Source organism: Castanea sativa, chromosome 8 (assembly GCF_040712315.1).
Source record: "Castanea sativa cultivar Marrone di Chiusa Pesio chromosome 8, ASM4071231v1".
Lineage (NCBI taxonomy): Eukaryota > Viridiplantae > Streptophyta > Magnoliopsida > Fagales > Fagaceae > Castanea > Castanea sativa.
The window spans coordinates 49,300,757-49,312,232 of record NC_134020.1 but is presented as its reverse complement, the minus strand read 5'-3'; the positions used below and the strand labels follow the sequence as shown (position 1 = coordinate 49,312,232).

At 32.7% G+C, this 11,476-nt stretch overlaps 2 protein-coding genes across 2 annotated transcripts; both read left to right on the top strand.

Annotated features, from left to right (window-relative positions):
* The first annotated feature begins 776 nt into the window (after nt 1-776).
* Nucleotides 777-2,077, top strand: LOC142606957 (uncharacterized). The gene has a single exon (XM_075778337.1). The coding sequence runs from the start codon at nt 844-846 to the stop codon at nt 1,693-1,695; it is 852 nt and encodes a 283-aa protein (XP_075634452.1). The 5' UTR covers nt 777-843; the 3' UTR covers nt 1,696-2,077.
* Nucleotides 2,078-9,090: 7,013 nt separating this feature from the next.
* On the top strand, nt 9,091-11,050 carry LOC142606958 (expansin-A14). The gene is made up of 4 exons (XM_075778338.1): nt 9,091-9,164; nt 9,248-9,380; nt 9,481-9,793; nt 10,204-11,050. Exons 2-4 carry the CDS (start codon nt 9,251-9,253, stop codon nt 10,505-10,507), a joined length of 747 nt encoding a protein of 248 aa, XP_075634453.1. The 5' UTR covers nt 9,091-9,164; nt 9,248-9,250; the 3' UTR covers nt 10,508-11,050.
* Nucleotides 11,051-11,476: the final 426 nt, after the last annotated feature.

The following is an 11,476-nucleotide window of genomic DNA, read 5'->3' as shown; positions in this document are numbered from 1 at the left end:
CGGTAAAATATATTTTTGGTTTTAAATATTAGCCCATGAGCCATATTAGTTCATAAATTTTAAATTAATCATTTTAATTTTTTTTAAATTTAAATAATATCTTTGATCATTGCATCAACATTCGTTAAATGTTTCTAACGGAACAACAATGTGGTCAAACTAAAAACTAACACATTATTGCTCACAAGTTAGGAAGTAATTACTTTAAATTTCAAGAACTAAAAGCAATACTTTAAATTTCAAGAACTAAAATCACTTATGGGTGCTAAAGTTTAGAGATCAACAATATATTTTATTCTTAAAAGATATTGACAAAAATATAAGGTAATTTAGTGTAGTCATGAATATATAAATATATATATATATATATATATATATATAATTTCAAGCAAAATGATAAACAAAATACATTATTTATCTTCTTCTTCTTCTTATTATAATTTGACGTGCATAGATTTATCTAAATTTAATATACTTACGTGTATTGATGACTATTGACTGCATTTTGCTAGCTATAAAGAAGGTTAGTTTGAGAATAAATGATCCTCATGTGTCTCAACCAATTCAGATGAAACTGATAATTAAAGTCATGAATCACAGCATAGGTCTAAAGTAAGTCAAGAGCGCTCTATGGATGGTACATATATACTTGAAATACTTGTGAGTTGTGACCCTTCATTTGTCATGTGAGTGCTATTAACCCACACCGCTCACATTCATCCCATTCACAAGTTTCATAATTTGCCCAACAGTCTACGTAACTTTTTTCTATTGGAGCAACTAGCAAATTAAAATCAAACCCCCCATCATGAAATAGTGAATCACATAGCTAGTAAACATCCAATGAAAGATTTGTCTTTCTTTCTCCTCAAGAACTCTCTAGGAGCCAAGATGAAGAAGGGAATCAGAACTAATTTTTGCAACGATGATGGCTCAACCTCCACTCTCAACCAACAGCACAATAACAAGGCTAACCATGAAGATTTCTCCAACATGGTCGGCCCATTTGTGACTGCTAATGCTAGGTCATCAAGACAAAGTCAAACATTGGAGGAGATGTTATTGCAGTTGGAATTAGAAGAAGAGATTGCCAGAAAATCGAAACTGAGCGAGTGTAATGTGGGAATATTGCGCGGTAGGATGTCATGTGTGAACAACTCTGACATCTTGAGGTCTGCTAGGAATGCATTGAATCAGTACCCTCGTTTTTCTCTTGATGGAAAAGATGCAATGTATCGGTCTTCGTTCAAGAAACTGCATGGTATTGAAAAGCCGGGCAGAAAATCATCATCAAACTGCTGTGATTTCAATTCTTGCAAGTGGTCTTTGCCTCCAACTTTAGCTGGAGAAAGAGTTGTGTGGTGCAAACCTGGAGTGGTGGCTAAGTTGATGGGTCTAGAGGCCATGCCAGTGCCAATATTAATGAGTGGCAAAGATGGTAACAAAGATAAGTTGAAGTCTATTATAAAGAGGCAAAATCTTAGGAGGAGGAGTAGTGTAGAGAGGCATGAAGACATGGAGATAAGAAGAATGGCTATGGATATTAAAGGCAGTGATGGAATTTGGAGATCAGGGAGGGTAGGTTCTTGTTCAAGTAGTGGATACTGTGTGGTGAAGCCGGTTCCAGTGGAGCCATTGCCAACAAGAACAGTTGCAGGTGCAGCAGCAGCATGGCCAACCAGGCACTTTGTTTGATTAAGTTCTCAGTACTTTTCATCGGAAAAACTCAGATTTGGAGCTAAATAACATTGTTGATCATGGGTGCCAAGAGTTGTTGACAATCAGATCAATATCCCACAGTGTAGCTTTAAGCATTGAAGTATTTAGATATGCAACATTATCATCACATTGAAACAATCCGTTTTTTTAGTTTGTAGTTTTGTACACGTTGTAATAGCTTTTTTTCTTAATTAGGACAATCTCTCTTTATATATTAGGTGTATTCTCGTACCAAGATTGTAAGGATAATGTTAAAAATATTATTAATTTTATTTAAAAGAAGTTTACATATGATAATGAATGTAATCATTGTTATATTAATAATTTAATAAATAAATTTTATTATTATTTTGAATTTTAGAGTTCACCTCAAACTATAATACTCCAGTTATATTTTTGTTTTGTTAGAGCATTCATAATAAGATTGCTAAAAATATATAATTTTTAATTAGTAACTTAAAACACTATTTTATCTATTGTAACATCTCATTTTATAATACACCAAATATCAAAGATTTTATTTTAGCATTCGAGACATTAAAATAATAGATCCAACACAATTAATAATAGCTACAACCATCAATATATTTAAATTTTTTTTATAACTTTAGAGCTACAGTATAGTGTCAAAGAGTGTCATTTATCTTTAATACTTTACTGTAGCTTAAGTGTCAAAATTTTTAACAATAGCACTCTTGTTGTAGCATGTGCTTTTGGAATAAGTTACTAAATAATAGTTTTTTTTTAAAGTTTTTAACACATTAAAATAATATATCCAATACAATAAATTAATATAACAACAATCATCAACACATTAAAATATATTTTTTTATATAACTTTAGAGCTAAAGTAAAGTGTCAAAGAGTGTCATCTTTGACACTTTACTGTAGCTTAATTGTCAAAATTTTTAACAATAACACTCTTGTTCTAGCATGTGTTTTTAGAATGAGTTACTAAAATATAGTTTTTTTTTTAGCTTTTAACATTCTTATCCTGAATGCTCTTATAATCTTTGTATTGGTTGACAACCAATCAAGTCAATATAAAGTATCACCCAATATTTTACCCTTTACTACTAGAAGTGTAATTATAACTTGAAAAATGTTATTAAATTTTATCAAACTGACATTATAATCCATATGTTTATTGTGATATCAGTAAATAATAAACAAATTTTTAAAATTGTTTTTTGTGTTGTGTTTAACAATTAATATTAATTGGCACATCGAATAAAATTTATAAGAGCTATAACATCATTCTTGTAACTTTACTCAAAGTGTCGCTCAATCTTATTGATCCCTTGTTTATTTCAACTTACTCCAATGTGTAAATTAATATGCAAACAATCATTGAAATTTCACGTCACAAATTGAACCTTCTTTCTTCCCTAAGAACAAGATGAAAAATCTCATAGCAGGGGCCACTACAGAGTGTAATGGTAAAAATCCAAAGTTGTAAAGTGAAAGTATGAAAAATCACGTTATTTTCATATTAATTAATTATATATATATAATAAAAAAATAAAATTTGTATCTTACATGTTATAATTACGTCAAGTGAATGCCCTCTTTATTTTTCTTTAATTTTTTTCATTTTTTATTTCATCATATAGTGCACTATAATTAAGTATGATTTGATTTCACCATATGGTACATATTCTCCAATCAACACTATTTATCAAATGTTTCCACAATTTTTTTTAATAAAAAATCATTTCTCATACTTTAATGTTAGGTATTACATGTCTTTTTTTATATGGAATTATATATGTCGTATTTACATTACATACTTATAAAAAGTATTACTTGCTATACAATATGCTTCCATCATAGAAGTAAATTAATATTATTAACATAATTTTCTTTAAGTGAAATTTTGTTACAAAAGTTTTTAAAATAAAATTATAATATTACTCCAATAAACTCTATTACCAAAAGTTTCAAATAATGAGAAATAAGTTTTTAGCAAAGGAAGTGGCTTAATGGTACTTAAGAAGCCCCCGTGACTCATTATATCTACAAGTTCAAGAGTTGTGGGTTCAAATAGTGATTACTATTGTGCGGGTAGTCTTATGTCATAAAGGGCTTAAGTAGGCCAGTAGTGACCACACCTGCTACCTATGGAACCCGCATAATGCGCAAGAAATGATACATGTAGCTTCCATGAGATATAGGGAGAGTTTTGATTTTTTTTTTTTTTTAATATAACTTTTTTTCAAAAATGATTTTTGGAAAGAGAAAGTACAAGAGTAAAAAATGCTTTTCTTTCTCTTAGATTTTTCTCCTCCCCCAAAAGATAATCTTTCTAAGTGTCTGGGACTCTTGCCAGATAGCTCTTGGGGTGGTGGTAACTGGTGTTAGTGTTATTCCTCATCAAAGCCGGGACCTTATCCATCCAAAAAAAAAAAAATGGGGGACCTTAAGTTGGTACAAATTAATTAACTGGGATGTCTAGGCTACACTATCAGAGTATCAGGTCATATTTATGACTCTGGTCTGTTTCTCCGTTGCACTAATTGTGCCACCAATCCTCTCCTTTTGCATTTAAATGATAATTAATCATTATTGGAGATGACCTTATTGGTATTCAGGTACTCAAACAGTTTCTTAATTAATTAGCAATTCGAAGTGAAAGAGCTTAGCTCTCTCTCAAATACAATTCATTGGGCTTGAGATCTCTTCACTATTTGATGAGTATTATTACATGACACATTGTCAACTGGTTGGGAGAATCGTCCAGCTTAGAGTTTGTTTGGAATCTGCTTATTTTATTGAAATTGAAACTTTTTGCTGGAAGTATTATAGATAAAAGTAAAAATAAGCTGAAACAGTACAATAGAATTCATAAATAGTAGTAAAAATAAACTGAATAGTAAAATAAGTTGGCAAAAATAAATGTTGTCAAACGCACGCTATTATATATTTGACCTGAGACCTTATATGTTGCCTATCATGGCTTACACTGGACTTTATAGATCATTGTACCAATTATTACTACTTTTTTGCTTGTTGATTCTATTATCTTTCTGCGCTATATGAAATAGATTATTATGGCTTGATCTAGCACGAAGGCAGGGCATCTTGTCCTAGTAGACATTGCTTTTAAGGTCTTTTGGTTAGATGGTTACAGAAGAATATGAGCGTCTCTCTTTCTTCTTCTTTTTTTTTCCTTATATACTGTGACAACAAAAGCGCTTTTTAAAGTACAGCAAGTTTAATGTCTTTACGAACAAAATAAACACGTTGAGATTGGTTGTCACTTTGTCTATGATCATCATCTCCTTTAGGGCTCTTTACAGTTTCATTTTATCATCAACTCTCATGATCATCTTGCTGACCTCTTCATAATTTCATTCTACATGACATTTTTGCGATCTTGTATCCAAACTTAAGCTATTTTCTCTCAATCCATCTTGAATTTGAGGGGACAGTTAAAACATTCAAGTCCAAGCCCGTATAAGCCAATATTGTACAATCTATAGTACTATTCCATTATTTCTCTGTGTTTTTTAATTACTACAGCATTATTGTACCATATATCATTGTCTTGTTAGTCTTAGGTTAATTCATGACCTGTATATAGGTCCCTCATGTACTGTTAATATGTGTGATTCAATAAAATATTCATGATTTCAACAAATAGCAACAACAACAACAACTGGAAGAAAAAAATAGTAAAGAAATTTATTGATTGGATAGTGTAAGATGAGCCTGCATGTGGTCCTATTTATGTGATTAGCATTATTTAGCATGCCTGGTAGTAAAATGCGCCGTAAAACGATGAGCTTTATCACCACAGAAGTGTGATAGGCTGATAGCTTTCACACCTAATGCAGACTTGAATAATAACATGTACTCCTACTTCATAATAAAATAGTACATACATGTGGAGGGAAAGTTGCTTATCTGCCACTACTATAACATTGCGTAGTAGACTGGAAGTTATATTTTAGCCTTTAGAGTTGCAAAAAATTTCAACACTCTGCATTAACAAACTAAACATATAGGACTACCTAATCACCACATAGGTCCAATGCCTGACAACACGTTTTTTTGGTTTTTTTTACTTTTTCACATGCTCAGCTTTAACTCCTCTAACTGAAAACTATATAGAAGCCCATGATGCAGGAAGCTGCAGTGCAATGGGGGTAAGCTTAATTTTCCTTATCCGCTTGCCGACCAAAAAAGTTATAAGGGAAAAAGGTGAACATTTTAGGGGCTTCTACAGATAATAGGCATGCTCATTCATGCTCATGGTTTTGTTAACCTGTAAAGCATACACTAAAATACTGTAACAGCATGAAACTAATGAGGATTATCAGATGGGTACAGCTAAGATTGCTTAATAAAGAGAAGGAAAAGTTTGTCTTAATTAAATAAAAGGGAGTGAAAGATGAGAAAAAGATTAAAGAGAAGATTTGTCATCATAATAATTTGAGCTGGATGGTTTGCCACATGCTAACCACTTTGATCCCATCCATGCGATCCTAAATTTGAGGTAGTCAAGTTTCCTGCTGTTTTATTTAAACTTTAAAATAGGATTCTTTTCTCAGTGTTGGCATCAAAAGTCAGGGATGGCCAGTATATTATTTACAACTTCCAAAAAAAACTAGGGGTGATATAAAGTCAAAGTGAAGCACTCCCCCATAACCCCATGTGCTTAGTTGGAGCATCAAATTCATACTAAAATATACATAGAAAGATAAAGAACTATTTGATACTATTCCTCTCAAAAATTATGGCCCGTTTAATACGTGTGTTTAAACAACAGTTTTCAATTTTTTTGAAATACGTGTAGGTGAAAAAGTGTATAAAAATACATGTAATATTGTTTAAAAACTGAAAACATATATTTAAACTTGTATACCAAATGAGCCCTAAATAATATGAAGAACAAATTATGGTCCTTGATAGAATTGTTTAATTAATACATTCGAATTAGAAAGCTAGTCAAGAGAGGAAGTACAGACACTTCATTTTCGTTTAGTTGGAGAGATGAAAAAGTAGAAAGATAGAAGAGATTTTAGTTTTCTTCATTTATATTTAGTTGAGTGTGAAAAAGTGAAGGGATGGAAAAAATGAGTTAGTATAAAAGTACTCATATGCCATTGTTAAAAAAAGATGTCCAATTAAAACAAAAACATGGCAAACAACCAAAAAAAAAAAAAAGACAATCACCCAAATTTATTAAAAAAGACAAATCATCGCCAAAAAAGAAAAAGTTTTAAAAAAATCACATCTAGTTAAACCAAAAAAAAAAAAAAGATGAGCAAAACAAAAGAAAGAACCCACAACCTGAATCACGCCCAGGAAAAAAAAAAAAAAAAAAAAAAACCCACAACATGTATCATGCCCAAAAAAAAGAAACTACAACCTGTATCAAGACCAGGAAAGCAAAGCAAAAAAAAAATTTATAAAAAATAATAATAAAAAAAAAACTCAAACCTGTATCATGCCCAGGAAAGCAAAAAAAATAAAAAGAAAAGCAACCAGGTGGTGAGTAATTAAGTTATTGACTACAACTATTCATCTCTCCTCTATTTTCCCTCCACGTTAGGAAGATAGAATTTTGGTGAGTTAGAAGAAAAAAGAACCCACAACCTGAATCACGCCCAGGAAAAAAAAAAAAAAAAACCCACAACATGTATCATGCCCAAAAAAAAGAAACTACAACCTGTATCAAGACCAGGAAAGCAAAGCAAAAAAAAAAAAATTATAAAAAATAATAATAATAAAAAACTCACAAACCTGTATCATGCCCAGGAAAGCAAAAAAAATAAAAAGAAAAGCAACCAGGTGGTGAGTAATTAAGTTATTGACTACAACTATTCATCTCTCCTCTATTTTCCCTCCACGTTAGGAAGATAGAATTTTGGTGAGTTAGAAGAAAAAACACCTAAGTTCACCAATTTTTTATCTTCTTCTTCTCTCCAACTAAATATCTATAAAATTAGTTTTCTTTTCACTTATCTCTTCCTTATTTTCTATCATACTTATTTTGTCCCAACCAACGGACCTTTACGGTGCTAGACCAGTATTTTATCTGCATCATTCCTATGTTATACGAGTATTGTACTGGTCGTTTTATGTTATAATTTCTAAAAATTGGTCGTAAATAAGTAAAGGAAAATTAAAAGGAACAAATGGTATTCCAATTTCTTCCTCTTTAAAGGAATCAAAGAATAACAGACCAAAAAGACTTCCCGAACTATGTGTTGTCCACTTGCAGATGTTTTTCAATATGGACCATTAAAAGAAAAGTGTATGCGAGCATCTATTTTTATGGTCTTCAGTTGATCAGGTTACCTAGCTATTAAATGAAGTTTAAAATAAGTAGTAGGGGACAATTAACTTTATCAGCTAGTATACGTAAGCTCTTGCAAAAGGACCTACCTTGTGCAAATACTGCTATTCAATAATGCACTTTCCTGCTTGCTGCATAAATAATGTAGAAGGTGAAGCAATGGAGTTTGGAATTTTACAAGGAAAAGAATAAATTCAGTCAACTTTAGATTAACATACAACATTACAGATATGATTCTCCCTATATATATACCTTAAGATTAGGTCATCCAACAGTCTATATTTTGACATGAGCCAGTGGAAGTACATTCTCAATCTTAACGAGAACATAAAGTTTTAGTATTTCACCCTATGTTTCACCAATAATAATATATAATGTTTTTTTTTTTTTTCAATTTTAGTTACTTTATAAGGGATAAAAATATATACAAATAAAAACACGTAGTCAAATTTTTTTTTTTTTTTTTTAAAAGATGGGTGAGTTGGGCGACCATTATGACAGACCCCATGAGCATGACCATTAGGACACTCACTTAGTAGGAAATATTGGATTGAACCATAACTACTACTGTCCGGAGTGACAATAGACCTCACCCTAACTCCACGAGAAGGCTAATACCCTTGGGGCAGGAGAGAATTCTCACGTTTTATCCATTGGGATTTGAACATGAGAACTCAAGCAATGCTGCACTCTGATTACTAAAACATAAGAGTTTTTATTAAAACATAACAATACATGCATTCCCAAGGATTCTTGGTTTTCAAAAATGATGGTCAAATTTGTCACAAAAAAAAAATGATGGTCAAAAGTCCACTTAGACCGCAAAAATAGGCAGGCCAGGAGCAATTTGAAATTTATTACAAAGTGGATTCTTTTCTTATACTATAATTCTGTGGTTGGTTATTTTAACTGTTTCAGTTTCAGTTGGTTGTTAAGATACTATTCTCTCCCATCTTTCTTATGTCAAAATTTTTGGGCATATTCTTATATTTTTATCTTCCACTTGCACTGTATACGCATCTATATAAACAAGTCCATTCTCCATTCCTTGTACCATTGTCAATATACTCTCTCCCTAGCTAGTTTGTTTCCTCTCTCTTGTGACTTGTCCCAGCTTGCTGCATTTACTTCTTTGACCACTGTAAGGCGTTGTCTTCTCTATTAATTGTTGAATTCTCAAATGGGTTCTCTCATTTAATATATTTCTTTTCTTTCTTTGAACAGGAAATGGATTTCCTTAAATATACCATAGTAGCCCTTCTCATGATCATGTTGAAGACTGTGGAGGGCGATGGAAGTGGGTGGACAACTGCACATGCTACTTTCTATGGAGGTGGTGATGCTTCTGGGACAATGGGTAAGTACTTAATATTATGAGAAAAGCAAGAAAATGAAAGTTGTAAGATGTTGTATAGTGAGAGATCTTCAATGGTCTTAAATAATTTTGGGTCATGCAGGTGGGGCTTGTGGCTATGGGAATCTTTACAGCCAGGGGTATGGGACAAACACAGCTGCATTGAGTACTGCTCTTTTCAACAGTGGGGTGAGCTGTGGAGCCTGTTTTGAGATTAAGTGCGTGAATGACAATAATTGGTGTTTACCAGGCTCCATTATCGTCACTGCAACTAACTTCTGTCCACCAAACTATGCTCAAGCTAATGATGCTGGAGGCTGGTGTAATCCTCCCCAGCAGCACTTCGATCTTGCTCAGCCTGTTTTCCAACACATTGCTCAGTACAAAGCAGGAATTGTCCCAGTTCAGTACAGAAGGTAAGCATACCATCTTTGCAATGGAAACCATTTACAGAAACTTTAAAATACATATATTTTCTCACAATTTTTTTTCCATGACTGTTGCGTTGAGAAATAGTGTGAAGGACAACGTTTTTCACCATTGTTAACATGACTTGTTCACGCATCAATCACATCAAGTCATATTAGCAGTTATGAAATATGTTCTGTCTCAATCTTATCCATAAAAACTTGTCACCTCAATAAATTATGAAAAAGATGGTTTATATATTCCAATAAAGTTATCTCTAATTTTTTAAAACAATTCTTTTAGGTTGATGTTGGCTTTATGTAAGGAGAAACAAAGAAAGGGACACTAATGTATCCATTTATGTTTTTAATTATATTCTAATTTGTATTAATTTCCTTTATTGTGATTTATTATGCAGGGTTGCTTGCAAAAAGAGTGGTGGGATCAGGTTCACAATCAATGGACACTCTTACTTCAATCTTGTGCTCATAACCAATGTTGGTGGAGCTGGTGATGTTGTTGCTGTGTCTATTAAAGGCTCTAACACTGGTTGGCAGGCCATGTCCCGGAACTGGGGTCAGAACTGGCAGAGTAACTCATGTCTCGATGGTCAAGCCCTCTCTATCAAGGTCACAACTAGTGATGGACGTACTGTGGTCTCCAACGATGCGGCTCCTTCCAACTGGTCTTTTGGCCAAACCTACGCTGGAAGCCAGTTCTGATTCAGCCAACTCATCCACTGCTAATCAAAAACTCACTTCCAAATCAAGCCTATTACCTCTAACTTTAGTGTGACTTTCTTCTCGACTCTTTTCTTTTCTAATTATACTACTATATAAGGTATATATGGTATTCTAGTATCAAGGGAGGCTTTTTTTGAAATAGCCCTCCTTGGTCTTTGTCCAAGTGACTATGATTTTGGCCTTTTGTAGCAGTGAAAATGCATGGCACTCTCTACTAAAGGTCCTTTGTCTACAGAGGGTATCTACACACTGTACTAGTGTAGAATGCCTCTAGTAAGTTTATATAGTTTTTTTTTTTTTTTTCTTTGTTTAACTTAATGTGTTAATTGTACTGTGTGACTATTGGGGCATCATTTTGGCTGAGGTGAACTTGGCTTGTCACCCGCCCAAAGATTTACTTTTGTTTGTTATCTGATGACTTGAGGTGAGACAATGAGATTGTTTGTTGTTGGGATGCTGCAAGGCTAACTTTTTTCTGCTTAATGCATTGAGTGAGCGATTGAAAGCTTGTAAACAGCTTGTCAGCTGAAATATGTCCTTTATTATATATATAGAAAATAAGTATTTGGAGTGTGTTAATGGAAACGGAATGTGTTTTTCTTGTATTTTTATGGATGAAAAGATATTTCTTTCATGTACATCAAGTTCACTGCAATTTGCATCTGCAATAATTTGCAACTTACAAGCTAAGAAATGAAGGCATACAATGCTTAATCTAAGGAGAACTTGCATTAATATTTGGAAAAGGATTTTGGCTCTGTTTAGATACCGCTTATTGTTGAAAACTGAAAACTGAAAACACTATAGCAAAATAATTTTTAAAATGTGTGAATAATACCGTGGGATCCAATTTTAACTTAACATTTGCTGAAATCGATACTTGCAAATCTTGTGAACAGTACACGAGACCCAACCAAAAAAATGCAGCCACGCAAAACGCTTGGTCTG

Bases quoted from the DNA above. Each gene is read 5' to 3' on its own strand.
- LOC142606958 (XM_075778338.1), top strand. From the start codon at position 9,251: ATGGATTTCCTTAAATATACCATAGTAGCCCTTCTCATGATCATGTTG. The intron at 9,381-9,480 runs GTAAGTACTTAA...TGGGTCATGCAG, and splicing joins TGATGCTTCTGGGACAATGG to GTGGGGCTTGTGGCTATGGG. The intron at 9,794-10,203 runs GTAAGCATACCA...TTTATTATGCAG, and splicing joins GTCCCAGTTCAGTACAGAAG to GGTTGCTTGCAAAAAGAGTG.
- LOC142606957 (XM_075778337.1), top strand. From the start codon at position 844: ATGAAAGATTTGTCTTTCTTTCTCCTCAAGAACTCTCTAGGAGCCAAG.